The sequence below is a fragment of the Nyctibius grandis genome, chromosome 17 (assembly GCF_013368605.1).
Source record: "Nyctibius grandis isolate bNycGra1 chromosome 17, bNycGra1.pri, whole genome shotgun sequence".
Taxonomy (NCBI): Eukaryota; Metazoa; Chordata; class Aves; order Nyctibiiformes; family Nyctibiidae; genus Nyctibius; species Nyctibius grandis.
The window spans coordinates 4894618-4911487 of NC_090674.1; the positions used below are offsets into that span (position 1 = coordinate 4894618).

At 48.0% G+C, this 16870-nt stretch overlaps 1 protein-coding gene across 4 annotated transcripts; it reads right to left on the bottom strand.

The window, feature by feature from the left end:
• Nucleotides 1–2012: 2012 nt before the first annotated feature.
• On the bottom strand, nucleotides 2013–13468 carry H6PD (hexose-6-phosphate dehydrogenase/glucose 1-dehydrogenase). 4 transcript variants are annotated; one of them, XM_068415178.1, is made up of 7 exons: nucleotides 13418–13468; nucleotides 12915–12961; nucleotides 11468–11637; nucleotides 9681–10337; nucleotides 8365–8482; nucleotides 6475–6744; nucleotides 2013–5794 (listed from the first exon to the last, which is right to left on the bottom strand). In XM_068415178.1, exons 4-7 carry the CDS (start codon nucleotides 10305–10307, stop codon nucleotides 4437–4439), a joined length of 2373 nt encoding a protein of 790 aa, XP_068271279.1. In that variant the 5' UTR covers nucleotides 10308–10337; nucleotides 11468–11637; nucleotides 12915–12961; nucleotides 13418–13468; the 3' UTR covers nucleotides 2013–4436. The 4 variants fall into 4 exon arrangements, with proteins under 4 accessions (XP_068271279.1, XP_068271280.1, XP_068271278.1 ...); XM_068415179.1 differs by lacking the exon at nucleotides 12915–12961 and having other exon boundaries at nucleotides 13418–13449; XM_068415177.1 differs by lacking the exon at nucleotides 13418–13468 and having other exon boundaries at nucleotides 12915–13305.
• Between the last annotated feature and the right edge of the window lie 3402 nt (nucleotides 13469–16870).

Here is a 16870-nt window from a genome sequence, read left to right on the forward strand (position 1 = left end):
AAAGCATGAAAAAAATGCCTGAATCCTGTTAAAAATAGGCTGGGATCTACAGAAAAGAACCTGCTTAACGGTTTTTGTCTGTGCACAGGTCTCCTTTCAGCAACAGCAACACTGCTCAGAGCCAAACATCATTCACACAAGACCCAGATTGTTTTGCGGAGAAGGAGATGCCTACAAAAAGGGAGCCCTGTTTAAGGAAAAAATGAGGCGATGTCTGGTCAGAGCGCCACCAGGACATAGTTTCTGCGGGAAATTCCTCTCTGTAGAGCAATCTGTCAGAGGAGAGCCAACATGTCCCGCCGCAGGGAGCAGCTTGAGGGCACAGGCCTGGCACGCTCTGCAGTGGTGCTTGCAGGAGGACCCGGTGCTGCATTGCTACAGGACGCCGGGCCAGCTCTCTGCAGGGGGAGCAGCTGGAATGAACCCGATCGATTCACATCACCCACAGACATTTCACAAGGCGGCTTGTTTCAGGATCGCTCTGGCTCCTGAAATGTACCATTTTTCACTCTCTCCCCTCCATCTCCTTTCTTGCCCCTGTTTAGGCAACGGCCACATTTTTAGTCATCTGCTTGGGGAAAGGAAGGCAATAAACTAAATCCCTACTAAGGCAGGCAATGACTAGTAATGAGGCACAAATGCTGCTAAGGATTGCCCTGAGCTGTGGCCAAAGGAGAAGTCAAGCACAGCACCAGAAGATTTGTTTCAAAAAGCATTAAAGACACTGAAAATTTTGCTACTTTTACCACCACTGCCTCTGCTCTCTGTATTTGGGGAGGATTCACTAATCCTGTAACTGCTTAGAGTATCTCTCTTCAGTGACATGCAAAGGTTGCTAAACCAGAACAAACCTCTCTCTAAACTAGAATTAAAGACTTCTGAGCTGGATGGGACAATACTGTCCCAGCCCTATGACATGACTGTTAAATATCCTCACTTGCACAGCTATCTTCAAATGTATGGGTCGCTTAGCATCACCAACAGCATCAGAAAGTATCATACACATGTCATAGCAATGTACCTGGATGCCCAAGGGAGCGCTGGGGAGGATTTGGACACTGAAGAGGAAAAGACCCACATCACTTGGTTCTATAGAAATGCTCTGCTACATTAGCCACTGAAAACCCACAGGAGTCTGTGAATGACAGTGCCCTCTCAACTGCATTCAGGAGAACTAGCATTTGTGAATCAGCAAGAAAACATCTGATTTAAATCCTCCTATCCTCCTCTTGCCAGGAAAATAGAAACCTTCCCCTGGGGCAATAGGATGAAATGGCCATGCCTTTCCTCCTCTTTTCCAGGGCACCCTGCGCCTTTTATTTCTATGTAATGGGGGTGCCAGGTGAGACTTTCCTTTCACCGAGGAGGAGGTGGCTGGTTCTGGGCAGGAACACTTGGGTATCAGCTAAACCGGAGGCTGGGTCTCCATGCTGGGACCGTGCGTAATGGCTTCCTCACCAGAGTCACAGCACAGCTCGTTTGTGAAGTCCAACTGTATAATCTCAGCTCACAGATCTTGAACAGATTATAGTAAAAAATGCAGCTCTCTAAAGCCTGTGTTATTAAGCAACTCTGTACTATGGTGATAGTATCTATGGAAATGCAACTCAGGGAGTAAATGTGGATCAGTGGAGACTTTCCCAAGGCCTGGTGATTTCAGGACCCTGCACAGTATTGGGTGATTCCATCTTCTCACCTTAAAAGGGCTTTGGCTGTTCCCCTGTTTGGAAAAGCCCTGGCCTTGTTTGGATGATACACACACACAAAAAAAAGTCAGAACATTTAAGACTGCTGGTTTCACACTACAGAAAACTGAACACTGTCCTCTTTGTACAACTGGAACTTTAAAACTTCACTCCCCAAGAGGACAGAAAAAAAGCCAGAATGACCACCAATCATTGAAAGAAATTAAAAGACACTTTTGTTAAAAATTATTTTTTATAAATATAATTCTCTATTCATTACACAATGTAAGGAATCACAAAACTTTACTCATGGGAAAATAAGATTTATAAAAGTTGAAGTGAAAAATGAATTAGTTCCAGTGTTAGTCTTCTGTAAAACATATAAATAATCATACCATTGAATTCTAGCAATGCACTTGCCATTTAAAAAAATGGTAAAATTGGTATCAATTGTCACTTACAGGAGAAAAAGACCATAAGAAGTTATTCCATGGAGTAGCTTTTGCAAAGAAAGGTTAATACAAGCTCTCAAGAAGGTGCACACCTATTAATAGCTTTCACAAAATAAAAATAGCACCGCTTCCTTGGCCTACAGCCCAGTGGATTTCTACCATTCTTCCTCATCAGATTTGTTGCTCGTTTAACCCTCTGTCCCATCTACAGTCTCTCTTGCCAGTCACAAATTTTATATATTTAAAAAGATTTGTTTTTCATTTGGCAAATGCTAAGTATTAAAGAGTTTAACAGGAATTGTCTGTGTAAAAAGAAAATACAGTTCTAAAAAAACCACCAAACAACCCAGAGAGCTACATTCACCAAGGAAAACGTGTAAGCTTTTAGGGGATTTTAATAAAATCTAGGATGAATTTTGGGGTGACCCATTAGAGACTTCACAAATGAACCCTGTTTTCAGCTGGAAAGAACAGTGGCTCTCTGGGAAAAAAACACATGCTTATTTAAAAGTGCAAATAAACCTCCCTAAAATCAATGTTTATTTCAAAAGATGCCAGCCAAATATTAACAAGAAAGTGTGCAGAAGTAAGAAAACACCAATACCACAGTCATCTGTAAAGCAGTAATAAATTGTCATTCATAACAATATATTTATTCTCACACAGGTCAATTTTTTCATTAAAACTTGTTCTCTCACACCAAATACAAAAGAACTGGAATGAAGTTAACATGGCTATTTTTGTTTAAAAAACAAAAAAATGATGTTTGAATTTATGGACATACCAGACCTAAGACATCTTCCTCTGCACAGCTGTTTCAGCCACTGTGGTGTATTCTGCAGTCAGTGTTTGCTAGCACTGATGTATGAAGAGAGCTATTCCAGAGGAGTTATTCCACTTAACTCCTACGTGTATGCTCTTACCCACACCCCGCTGCCAGCATATCCACTGGGCAAGCAAGTCCTGCAGCAAGGAACCTGCAGTGCTCACCCTCCTCCTGCTTCCCTATGCTACTCTCTTCGCCTGTGATTTATTTTCACCCTTTAGTGTTTGTGCTGGTAGTTAAGCCTGTAACTATGAAACAGGCAGGAGCACACTTATTCATGAACACCCACACAAGATGGATAACCAGCCATCCCAGTTGTCAAACCAGACCAGTTAAGGCACTTGTGTCTCTTCTGCGTTTGAGCTTTTGAGCAAGCTACACCACCACAACTCCCCTCCTTTCCCACGCAAAAAGCAAAGGGATGCACATCAGTGCAACTCAGCTCAGCTTAGTCAAACACAGAATGTAAAATGCAGCTTTTCTGGACCATCTGCAAGGTGAGGGAGGATAATCTGCCAGAAATCACTGCCAGTCCCTGAGAACTCATAGAATGAGACAAAGACAGAGAAAGATCATTAAAGAAAACATTTCTTTGCTAGCTAAACCCAAACAACTCCTCTGAACACCAAGCTTTTCCCTCAATAATTATTGCACTGCAGGCAAATACCAGCTCTGTGAACTGCCATATTCCTCACCCTGTCCCCATTATTCCAACAGCCTAAAAAGCAACGTGTCTTCCTTCTCCATCCCCCATGGTACCAGCTATCCACTTAATGAAAGCAGCAAATTACTGCTTATAAACTCAGCCTCTGCTGCTGGGAAATTTGCAAAGATTCAGGACTGCAATGAGCTCCCAAATCAGTGTCAGCATTTAGGGGCCATATGCCACAAAAGCAAATGGGCGTCAGGGCTTCCAGGAGAGCATGGCCATGGCCAGTGGCTGGCTGCCACCAAGGTGGGCTGCATGTGCAAGACTACAGACCCACATGCACAGAACCATCATTTTACCGAGACAACTCTGTCCCAGCCAGACTGAGAGGAGCAGAGGATGAACTCGTTATTACTGTCTTCTACCCTGAGAATTAAAAAAAAAATTTGGCAGGTACTTAATTTACCAAGTTTCCCGTAGTGCCTGCGAGGTAGTTAAATGCTAATAACGACAAAGGCCTGACAGGGCAAACTGAGGCACTTCAAGGTGAGGTAATTTGTCCAAAGTCACAGTCAGAATCCCTAGCAGAGCCAGAAATGCTGCACTGGGCTCTTGGCTCCTACTTAGCTCTGAACACTGAGCCGAGCTCCTTCCCGAGCTCAAATGTCAGAGGCCCTGCAGGCCACGGATTTCCCAGAAGGTTAGAGGAGTCTGTCAGAGATGAAGCTGGTGCTGGCAACAGAAAAACATGGACGTTGTGTAGGAAAATCCAGGCTGTAAGGGCCACGCAGACAAGGGAGGAGGGTGATGCCTCTGTGAAGGCATCACCCAAGCAGAGCTTCATAATCCACATACCACACCAGCTGGCCAGAGCTGGGGCTGACACCCGAGACAGGCCATTTCCTTGGCTCATAGCCCACCCTGCTGAGCAGGGTGGTGATGTCGTGCTTACCCTTCCCCAAAACCAGGACAAACACCTGCCTGGCCTTGTTGATGAGGGGTAAGCTAAGGCTCATTCTTTGGTGAGGTTTGACAGGGCTTTCAGTCAGCACCACGCTCTGAGCCCCTCTCAAGCCATTTTCAGACTGAGGGAAGAGCGAGGCAGTGTGGCCATCAGTGCCCACCCCCAGCACCACCAGGTCAAAGCTGGCATTGGCCACCAGGGCCACGATCTCCTTGGCATACAGCTCTGTGCCTCTGTCCTCTTCCACACAGAGCCGCTGGTTCAGGTGCACAGGCATGGGGTGGACGTTGAAGTAGGGCACCCTGACACTCTGGAGGAGGTGGTTGTGCAAGCTGAAGAAGTTGGACTCTGTGTCACTGAGAGGGACACACCGTTCATCTACCAGCCAGATGTGGGTGTGCTTCCACGGGAAGGCATAATGGTGTCTTGCCAGCCGCTGGAATAGGACCACTGGGCTTGAGCCACCTGAGAGGGCCAGGTGGAACTGCCCAGAGCGTGCCACAGTCCTGCTTGCTGTCTTCTCAATGTCAGAAGCCAGCTGGGAAATCAGGTCCTCAGCCCATGCTGAGACCAGGGGACTTTGCCGAAATTTGGTCTGGATTGTCCTGTAATCACTTGGCATCAGCCTGTTGGGGTTCAGCAGTTCCACTGGCTCTGCCAGCGTGAATGCCACTTCCCCACTCACCATTTCGAAGTCTAAGAGGTGCTGGTTCTCCACACCCCCAGGGTAGAGGCGCAGGGGCTGGTGGGAAATGCTATCCAGCAGCGGTGTCCAGAATCCCCAGGAGGCCAGCAGGTTCTCAGTGGTAATGAAGAAGTCCTTCCTGCCATGGTAGATGTTGGAGATGAGGACGGAATACGCATCTCTCTCTTTCACAGGGCTGTACATATAGTAATCAGTCAATGGTTGTCCAAAAATGTGCAGGTCTGACTGACCCACTGCTTCTCTCCAGCTGCCTTCTGGCATGACAGGCCTGAAAAGGTTCCTGCTCACAAGCACCGCAGGGGTGTTGAGTGCGCCGTGCCCGATGTAGAAGATGATCTGCTTGGCTTTACACTGGCTGTGCCCTGCATCCCTCAGGGTCTCGCTCTGAGTGCAGTAAGCCCGGTTCTTGAAGAGAACACGGACATAACCTACCCGTTCATCCAGAGCTTTCCCAGAAGTGAGGAGGAAAGGGACCCCTTCCCAACGCAGGCTGTCACTGTGAATCAGCACACCTGAAATGACAGTGATCTCAGCTACCAAATTAAACCTCAACAGCAAGCAGATCTGAGGGGATTTCTATCACCTACCCATCATTCTTCTTCCTTAGCTCCCAGAAATCCTGGCACCCACTGTCTCTTGCTCCACATTCAGCCCTTTCATGACATCACTGGACTAACTGCTCTCCAGCTACCCTGCTGTGCTTCCTCCCGGGTATCCCACTTAATTACCCTCCTTTCATCTTGCAGGAAAACAGTTTTTGAGCACAAATAGGACTCAGACAAAATCTTTAATGTTCAGAAGACACAGCACAGCCAGAGATGGCCCTGTGGTCTACTAATCACAGAGAACTGCCAATACATTAACCCTTAGATGCAGGCAGCAACTCGACTTTATGAAAAGGCAAAGGAGTTTGCAGGCCACTTCTAAAAATAATGCACAGATCTTATCAAGAATAATGGAACTAGGATCTTCTGCAATGCTTCTCACTGACTGGATTGTCAGTTAACTAACATGACAAGTGTATTTCTTGTTACAGCTCCCAGTTACCATGCCAGGGGATGCCTGGAGACATCCCTGTGTCAGCAATGAGGTCCAGAGTCATGGGGCTGGTATCAGCATACAAGGACTCACATCTCCTGCTCTCCTCAGCTCTAGACTATTCCCCTCTCCAGGGCCAAGACCAAACTCTCACCTGCAAAGGTTGGTGTTGTGCTGATGTAGCCTGGTGCCTTTTGCAGTTCCTCCTGTACTTGGCTGGCATACGCCTGATACTGACCCAACACAGCACTGTTTTTCTCCAGGCCCCGCAAGGACTGGAAGGCCTGCAGCTTGCCCTGCAAAACCTCTTCGGCACTGCTCACGTTGGCTGGGAGCTCCATGGTCAGGAACATCAAGGCCTCTGTGAGGTGGTTCTGCAGCACGTCCCGGATGACTCCGTACTGCTCGTAGAAGCTGCTGCGGCCTGAGGACAAAGAGGAGGTAAAATACTGGTAAACTCATGTGGTTTTCTTGCAGCCTTGCCCTCTGCATGCATAATGTGTGCCAAGGAGAACAAAGAGCATGAACCCTAATTGGTTTGCACCAAGCTCCTCTTCTCCCAGCCCAACAATTAAAGCTATCAAGCTCAGAGAAGCTGTGGATGTCCCATCACTGGACATGTTCAATGAGCACTGCTCTTCACTGCCTCTTTTCCCCTGGTTTTCATGTCCTCAGAACACAAAAGAGGGGCTGAGCCATGCCCTTGAGAGGCAAAATTTCATGCACAGATCCCTGCTTCTCTTTCCCTGCCTGACTTCTCATGGAGGTGGGAACAGGGGGAGAAGGACAATGCACTTATAAAGTCACTCCAACGGATGCCTTTCTGTCTCCCATCAGCAGCAGGCTGAACACTGCAGACTACACCACAGCCATAGGCTTCCCCTATTGATTGATACATTTATCTCCCTTGCTCTAATCCAAAGGCACATTCATTAATGTAATCAATGCTGCAGACTTGCTGGGAGCCAGGCTGCCAGCTGAAGCCGCACAGGGGAAAAAGACATCAAATGAAAAATTACAGTTGTTCAGAGCAGGGACAGTACAGGGTATAGCTGGGGCTACGCACAGACAATGCTGTTCTCCCTAAATCTCTCTGCAGTGCCTCCCTCTCCCACAAACAGGCCCAGGTGAGGTCTGCGCTGCCAAACCAAAGATTACTCCAAGTCTGATAAAGATGCATTAATTGAGTTTGTGGTGGCTGAGGAAGGAAGGGATGGAGGAAGGGAGGAGGAAAATAGAAGAGGAGGTAAAGTGGGTGGAGAAGCAATCCTGATGTTGCAGAACTGAGGGCACCTGACATCCCAAGAAGTGCTGCGGGTGGCAGTCCAGCCCAGAGTGCTTTATGCTGAGCACTGCAGAGCGGATGCTGCAGCACTGCAGGGAGAGATTGCAGCCGTGTCCTTCAGCAGGAGAACCATGCTAGCAACTCTGGGCTTGGATTTTCTCCCTGCAATGCTTTTTCTTACCACAGAAACGAAGGGAAAGAAACAGGCAGACAAACACAGACTGACGTAGGTACCTGGACTGACACCAACTAGCCGACACGAGTAACAACCAGGCAAAAGATGCAAAAGCATCTTCCAAGAGTAGCGCAAATCTATACTCAGTAGGAGCTTGGTAGCTAACAGGACATGAATACAAAAGGGTTGCTGTTACAACAACCAGATTATTGCAGCACTGAACTGAAGTGGCCTCAGATTGCATCAATTCCAATTCCAGTGCCTTTTACCAAGACTGGGGATAGAAAGCTCGGTGCAATGCCCCCAGAGCTCTGCAGCAGAAAAAGGTGGGGGATTCTGCCCCTGCTCCCAGCTGAACTGCAATGGGAATCTTTTCTTGGAAGCAGCAACACCACCTGGAAGTGAGTCAAACCCTAACAGAGAAAACATAAGACAGTCCCTCTCTACTTCCAGGGAGGAACATATCATTCATCTGCTCTTTTTTGTTTCTGCATCAGCACTACCTCAAGGGCCACTTTCACATAATTAATGACCCTGCCACTTCTCACTCACTCACCCTAGCTCTGCACACTTGCCTCACCAACCTTTAGCATCCACAGTCTCTTTCAAGACAATCTCCACTCTTTCCACATGATGTCGGTTCCAAATTGGATCCAGAAACTGTCGGTTCTGATCTCGAAAAGGCAGGATATGGGCTACAGCCTGTGAAGGGAAAAATCAAAGACCCAACAAAAACTCACCAGATTTCCACAGTATCTCTGCCTCACTGCCCCATGAAGCGCTGGGACATGGCCAGCTCTGGAGTGCCAGCAGACATGCCACACAGCGAGAGCAGAGTGGGTCAGAGAAGAGAAAATCAGCAAGAGAGCCTGCAGGGATGCACAATGGGGTCTTCAGTGACTGTACAGAGCAGACATTAAAGGTCTTTCTGAGGCATTTTGAGGTTTCATGTGAAAAAGGATGAACTACAAACTGCAAGGCACTCAGTTTATATCTGTGAAAGGACAAAGGGCTGAGTCAGACCATCCTGGGACTAACGTACAGTTCCAAAGTGCTGAAATACATCAGATCAGATGCTTACACCACTAAAGCCATTTGCTCTTTTTGGGAGGAAAAAAAAAAAAGTAGAAATCCTCCCTCTTAGTAGAGATACTCTCCTTTCAGCTGGACATGCAACCTTCTGAGTAAAATCTGGCCACGGTGCCATGGCTGGAACAGGCTACTTTCAAAATGTGGCATCATGTTCCTCTAAAACAAGGATGGCATGTCCTTGAACACACTCCCTCTGGGACAATGCAGCTCCACATCCTGAGCTGTCCCTGCAGCATCCACTCCTCCATGCCCTGAGTGGAGCACAGGGCTGGAATAAACCTTCTCCTAAGCATCCTGCAAAACTAACATCCCATCAGCTCCACATCATATCAAATTAAAAACTGCTTCTAGAAGCCACGGCTAAGCAGAGAGGCCTGTGTGTAATGAGATGGGAGAACTGTGAGAGGGAAAGGGCGTTGCTTATTCAGCGAAATCAAAGCCCTGACCTTGGCGAGACGACCAGATGAATTCTGCATCTCTCCTTCACACACACACACACACACACACCATTCACCCCTACACTCTGCCTTCCCTCTGGAGAGGGGACCCTCATCACCCCAATGGGAGAAAGCCCTGCTTTGGTCTGCACATTTCCTCTGCTCTGTAAGAGGATGGGCAGCAGCACGGTACAGGACAGGAATAAGTACAGGACTCCATAAGCAAATGGAGGCTTGGGAGCACACTCGGTGGCTCTGCCTGAATTTGAGAGGGGAACTTCACTCCATTAGGTTCAGAGCTGACATCCAGCACCCTCCCAGCCACTGAGTCCCTCAGCCTGGTAAGGGACTGTGCATTGCAAGCTGCTCACCTGTTTGCCAAGGTAATGGTCCACCCGGTACATCTCCTCTTCCCTGAAGAAGCTTCTCAGCTCTGCAGCCAGCTGCTGGGCTGACTCCAGGTCATGGCCAAAAGGTTTCTCCAGCACCACACGCAACCAGGCTCCTGGAGGCGGTCTGCAGCTGCTGTTGATGTGGCGAGCAATCTCTGTGTAGGCAAACGGTGGTACTGAGAAGTAGAAGATCCTTCCAGCTTCCTTCAGCCCCTCCTGGTGAAGCAGCGTCTCAATCTCTCTGTTCAGCACAGTGTAGTTTTCAGCAGTCTTCAGCTGGTGGTATTGGCTCAGCTTCAGGAATTGGTCCTTGAGCACAGCACACCTGTTCGGAGGTTCATCTGGGGGACAGGCCAGCTTCTTCAGCACATCAAACATCAGCCTCTGCCCTGGCTCCAGAGCTGTCAGTGCAGCCCCATGGAAAGTGAAGCTGTGGCCACTGCTCACTTGGTCCATGTACAGCTGGAATAGACCCTGCCACAAATACTTCTTGGCCAAATCACCTGTGGCTCCCAGCAAGACCACTGAGATGTGGCCCTGGGACACTTCAGCCAGTGATGGCAAGGCTCCCATGAACAACACTGTACACAGGACTCTTCTCAGCATCTTGGGACAGAAGAGGTGGACCCAGGAACACTAGAAGACAGGATTAAAAAAGAAAATCTGTCAGTCCATGTCACAGTGCAAAACACAATGCAAGGTACTTGCTTTCCCATGGCTGAAGAGCCAGGGACTTCTGCCTGGATCCTCCATCCAACAGTCTCTCCTCCCCTCCATGATTTGAATCATAGTAGTAACTGAGGCTCTTGAAAACACTGCAGCCTCCTTATGCAAACCAAGAAGTGGAAGACAGCGTGTGCCTACAGTCTTTTGGTAGCACAAGCATTGCTCCCACTGCTGAGTTAATGAGGGGGTGTCAGTGCCTTTAGACTGGGAAACCGAAATCCATTTTAATACAAATTTCAGAGCTGGCTACAAACGAACACAGGTGCCTGCAAATTAAGTACTGCGTCCAACAACCTCCTGTTTGGGACTTTGCTCAAATGGTATGATGCTGTCTTGGCACTGCTTCATGTCAATATTGTCACAGCAGCTCAGGAACCAGCACAACCACCAGCAGTTCCAATACACAGGCTCTTCTTTAACACACTGCACTTTAGTGACTCATGTGCACCACCGCTCTCATGAACAAAGCTGAATTAGGTTTTAATGAGCTACTGAGAGACATGGTCTGATAAAGCAACACAGGGGAAGAAGTTTAGTCCTTAAAATTGAGTCTAGACATGAGCCAGTCTAGATGCTTCCTCATGATGATTGTGTATGCAGAGAGCAGACAATGTGGGGTTTGTGTCCTGCCTACTGCAGCTTTCCGTCACCAAAGAGTGCATATCAGCACCCGTTCTGGCCTTCTCCACTCAGTAACTCCAGTTACAGCTGCACCTACACCCTAGGGCCAAAAGCTATTAGCTTTTACCTGCCCAAACTTACTCAGGATTGGTTTTCCTAGCCTGGAGCTCAAGGCCTGGTCCTTGCTCCCCTTCAATGGCAACAGGATCAAACACAGATGTTGCCCTAGCCCTTGGCTGGTTCTTCCCCTGGAAAGCTCCCAGAAAAGTCACTATTCCATCACTAAATCAACACAGGATCTAAATCAGCTAAAGGATGAGGATAACTAAAACAAAACAAGGAGCTTCTGAATCTCTCTCCCTGTCTGCAGCTTGAACTGCTCCTTATAAATCTCATGTTTCTCTCCTCAGCAGACTCACCTGAGTAATACAGGAGCTTTACAGAGACTGCAGTGGCAAAAGTAGCTGGAAACTTGCCTTCTTCACAGCCCCTCCTGAGCGCAGATCTCTCTTCTCCTGTGACTGAGTGTACAGCAGACTTCTGATCAATGGTCAGGTGAGCAAGCAAGATAAGGCAGGTTGTTCCCTTTCTGGTAAATGGGGGGAAAGACCCAATTACAGCAGAGAAAAAGTGAACGTGCCTGTGCCAGCAACATCCCAGCACATTCACTTTTTTTTTTTGTTTTCCTTCCCCCACTATGGGGTTATAATGCAGATGACAAAAGTTTCCCAGTGCCATAAAGTAATATTTACATTTGCTTGAGCAACCTTTGTTCCAGGAACCTAGAGAAGTTTGACATACAGCCCGTTGCACCTTGGCAGGCTGCAGTTACTGCGATGCTGTACAGAGACCACAGCTGAAGAGCAGGTACCTATTATGGAAAGGGAAGGGTTTGGGTGGGTCATTCTCTTCCACGTACCCATGGACACGAGTGAATTAGCCAAGTAGTTTCCTGGCAGATTCAGCTACACAGTCACATGTATTTCCAAGTCAACTGAAAACCAGTTTCATGACACTCCCAATTGCAAAATATTGTGCTACATTGCCCAGAATAAGCACAGTAAACCCAGGGATGTTTGTGTACTGCTTTCATATCAGATAATCACCACTGTTGACATTAAAAAATAGAACTCAAAAAATCCCCCAGCCAGGCAGAACAAAGTTACTCGGTCAGGCTTCAGGAAAAGACTCCTGGGCCTGATCCATATAAAACACTGTAAGAGCTTAACCCAGCAGTAAGCACAGGACTGGGCATTCCCTTGCACCGTCACTGGAGTTCTGGTTTGACAGGAGCTCATTTCAGGACTGTAAGTTCCCCTGCTGTATGGAACAAATGAAAAAGATCTTTTTTGTTACTGTTGCATCCCCACTGAAAAATAATTAACAGATGCATGGCCAAGTGCAGCGTGGCCTGGGGCTCCTACAAGGCTATGCACATGTGACACGAAGGAAAGAGCTACAGAGATTCTTTAAGAATCAGGAAAAATATATTAGTCTTCTGCATATGCAAACATTAGAGCAGAAATGACCCCACCATCAGCTCCCGGAAAGGTCAGAGGCTTAATGTGGAGACTCACATTAAAAGCAAGTTGGGAGATACATGAATTAGTGTCTGGCCTTTCTTGTTAACGATCCAGTGCAGCACTGACACACTCCTGAAAGCAAGCAAGCAGCACGGTGACAGGAGCTCAGTTTCCAAAGCCTTGGGAAAGTAGGAGGAGAGGGTTACAGCGAGAAAGATGACTACAGTGCGTAGGCACCACCTCAGCCACGCACACACCAACCCCAAGCGATGCGATCCCTCAGGTGCGTGTCCCTCGCTGTTACAGGCAGCCTGCGCCAGGAGGGACCCAAACCGTCACCCACCTGCCCCGGGCTCGGCCGCTGGCGATTTCCTCCCGCTTTCCCAAGCACTGGGGATGCAGAAAGGACTCGGTGAACGTCCCTCACCGCGGACCGAGGTAAGGGGCACCGGCACGCGTTAGGACCGGGGCCCGGGGGTACTGGGGAGCGGGGCGGCAGGAGGGAGCGGGGCGGGGTCTGCAGCGCCCACGCACCCCGCGCCCGACAAGCGCCTCTGCCCTGCGCTTCTCCCTCCACCGCGGAAACCGCCGCGGGCTGCTCGGGCTGCCCCACCGGGGGACGGGCGGAGCGGGGAGCCTCCCTCCGGCCCCAGCACGGTCGCCCGCCCCGGCCAAGCGGCGGAGAGGCCGCCGCACGGCGCTACAATACGCGGGGCTGCACGGCACGGGACGGGACAAAGCCGCCTTTTCACGGCTGCCGCACGCAGCCGCGGCCCTGGGAGCCGCGTTAAAAGCCGCCTCCGCCCTCCGCCCCCCGGCCCGGCCCCGCCGCCGCCCCCCACTCACCTCCCTCCCACCCCGGGCCCGCAGGCCGGCGCTGGTGGCGGCGGCGGCGGCTGCGGGCGGGCCCGGCACAGCGCCCCGCCCGCCGGGGCGCTCCTCCCACGGCCGAGGGAGTCTGCGGTTGGCGTCGGCTGTCGCCGGGCAGCGGCGGTCGGGAGGGGGGAAAATTGCAGAGCTAAGGGGGCTCTGGGAGTTTCCTAATGCACCATTAGACCAAAACCTTTACCCAGGCCAGGAGTTTCAGAAACCGAAAGAAAAGTTCTCTGTTTTCCCCAGTTGCACTGGCTGGTTTTTTTTTGTATTATATATATATATCTGTATGTGTGTGTGTAGTTATATTTGCCTACAGACTTTGCATTGCTTTGTGTCCTGAACTTACTGTGACTCTAGCATACCACCTTCTAGCTGCACATGTGCATCCACAACTCCAGTCCTATGTTTTCTAAACAAAGGAAGTACCTTGTGAACCTCCTGGAGTGTATTTCAGTTCAGCTTGACAGTTCTTTTAGACACATCAGGTTTTGGGAAGGCAGGTGGGGTGATGAGAAGCAGACAGAAGAGAAGCAAAACTACAAATGTCCCCTTGCCCCTTGTCACCCAGAATGCACAGAGCAGAGCGCTCCTATAAAATGTCCTGGTATGATGCAGAACTTTCACTGGAGCTCAGCTGTTGTCTTCAAATTCACTGGGGTGAACAATGTTGTAGGTATCGTTTCCCTAGCTGGCTCCACTAAGTACATTAATATATGGAAATCTTTACTGTTGGTGGCTCTAAGGTCTAAGCAGGCTGCAGTCAGACTCAGGGTCTCTGCTAGCATTGGGATCACTGCTACATCAGGGCTCTAATTCTGATTTCCACCAGCTGCCCATGAAGCAACATGTAAAATTAATATGAATATTAAAAGCTTCTTTGTTAGCAGCCCTGGCCAGCCAGACTTCCCAGATACGATCCTAGACCTCAGAAAATGCTGTGTTTTTGCAAACCCTGATTTGTATGGCAATAGCAAGGAGTTGTAAAGCAAACTTGCATAGTTAAATAGCTATAACTGTATCCAATAATAAATGGCATTACATTATATAGCAAGACTAAACTCCATTCCTATTGTCTTTTTCACTCAAAGATCTCAAATTATTTTGCACAAGTAGATACACTTTACCACAACTACTTTACAGATGGGGAAACTGAGTCACATTGGCAGGACTGAGAACAGAATTGGGGTCCCTGGCTGCTCAGGCTGGTGATCTAGCAACGACATTATATAGGAGACAGGCCTTGCATTGTATTTGTGATATAATTTTGGATTTACAGTGTAATTTCTTGATGCCGTAACCTTTTTCACCATTCTGCTCAGGAGGTTCTTCCATCAGCATGTGTGCCTGATCTCAGAAAGACCCTTTATGATATTGCAAAGGTGTCAGAGCGACACAGAGCGTTAGCACCCAGGTTTGTCTGCAAGATACGGGTCCAAACTAGGGATGCGGGAGACTGCAGTCTACCCTGCTTCACCTGACACGTTGCTTTATGATTCCAACCATGTTACTAATGCAGCTTTGCACTGGGTAAAGTCTGAATGCCTCTACCAGTGGTCCTATTTCTGAAACCCAGCAGAGGGTAGATCACAAGCATAACTCAAGTGATGACATTTAACAAATTAAACTTGGTGAGGGGGTAAATAACTCATCTGAAAGAGCCGGCTGGACAAATAATCCAGCTCCAGAGATCTCCCCTTACTACTCTGTGTGATGTCACTACACAGTATATTTAGCAAGGAGCTTAGGGGAATCACTGCTATATCCCATAGCTGTGTATTTAACCTGTTAATGACCTGATGACAAAGCTTGCTTAGCTCTCAGAGGCTAATCTGTGTCTGTTTGTGTACAGCAGACTGTGGGAAGACGTAAATGGGAGTCCCCCTTTTACAGTCTTTTCTGTTCTGGAAGGAAAAGGGGGTTTGCCATCTACTTTTGCAGAAATCATTAAAGTGCAAATCTCTCTGCTGCATATTTCTGGCACATTGAATGAGGTGAACAGCTGAGGCCCTGGTCACTTGAGGCTGTTATTATTATAGATAGAGCTGGAAGTTGGGAGTAACAGCAGTTGTTTAACATCTTCTGTTGAGAGACCATGTTGTCAGCTAGTTATATGAAATTGCAGGGGGGTGTTCACTCTGTGCAGTCATTTTTTGGAAGTCTCTGAAAAAAATGGTGCAGCTATTTCTGAGCTGAAGGTCAGAAGATAAAATAGGTTTTTTGACCATGTTAAAAATATCTCAGCTGTTTCATTAAGGAGCTCTAACATTTCATAATTTGGGGCAAGTAAGATTTTATCAGGATGATGGTTTGGATCAGAATGTGCTTTTGTCAGAAAGAGCGTGCTTTTGTCAGTGCCTTTTCAGCCTTAGTTGCATGCTCCTTTAAGGGAAATAGGTCCAGTGTGACAGAGGAGACATGTGATGCCAATAAAGGAATAAAAGGTAGTTAGCAAGGGAAGGGGCATTAAGGAGCCAGGTGTTCTACAAGCAAATAAAAGCTCTGTAGGAAAAAGAGCTGTTCTGGTTGGTGCTTAAAGATGGTGTTTCAGAGGAGGAAGCATTAAGCTGAAGAGAGCAGCTTATCAGCTGAGACTCTAGCCTATAAAGCTTGGGTAAGGGTTGTGTTTTGGCATAACGATTGAAAGCTGTTCCATAGCAAGTGGTCCTTTAGTTAGGAGGGGGAAAAACAATATAAAAAGTGAGTTTGATGTAATGGTAGTTTGTTGCCCTTTGGTGTTGCATTCACAGACTAGTCTCAAGGTGTGGAGAGGTGAAACTGAGCCAGGATGGGGTTTTTACTGCCTTTAAGAGGTAAGGTGTGCTTCAGTATAGCAAGCTTTTGATGGAGTGATCTTAGAGGAAATTTGCCTGGTATCTGCTAAATTTATTAGTCTACACAGAGGCATCTACTGCTAGTGATCTATAGATGTGGCTGTAAATGAATGAGTAATTTCTGTGGATGCTTTATTATTCCTCAGTTTTTGTGTGTTGTTTCATGAGCTGGGAGCCCTGCTTGGTCATGCTGCTGCAGAGCCTGGTGGAGCTTGGTCTGTTACTGGGTTGGGGGGACAAGCTTCCAGGAGAGCTCTGAAGTTCTAGACCATCAAGTTCATGTGATTCTGAGTAAGGCTGTTAATTTCTCCTGTGAAGCAATAAAGAACAGCTGTACAGTAGCTGGGGTTCTTAGTAGAAAATAAAATTGCTGTATTGTGGCTTCTGGAAAACCAGACTGTACAAATCCTAACAGCAGTTCTTAAACTGGTGTGGGAGGGAGTAAGAAAGAGGGGCTTTGTTATGGCTATTGAGGCAAGTCAATGACTTAGCTACTTAATGAGTTCTGGAGCTGCAGTTGTGCTTGAAGTTGGTTTGTGGTTAAGCATGCTCACTTAAAGCCTTGTATAGGCCTGATAGGGGGAATCTCCAA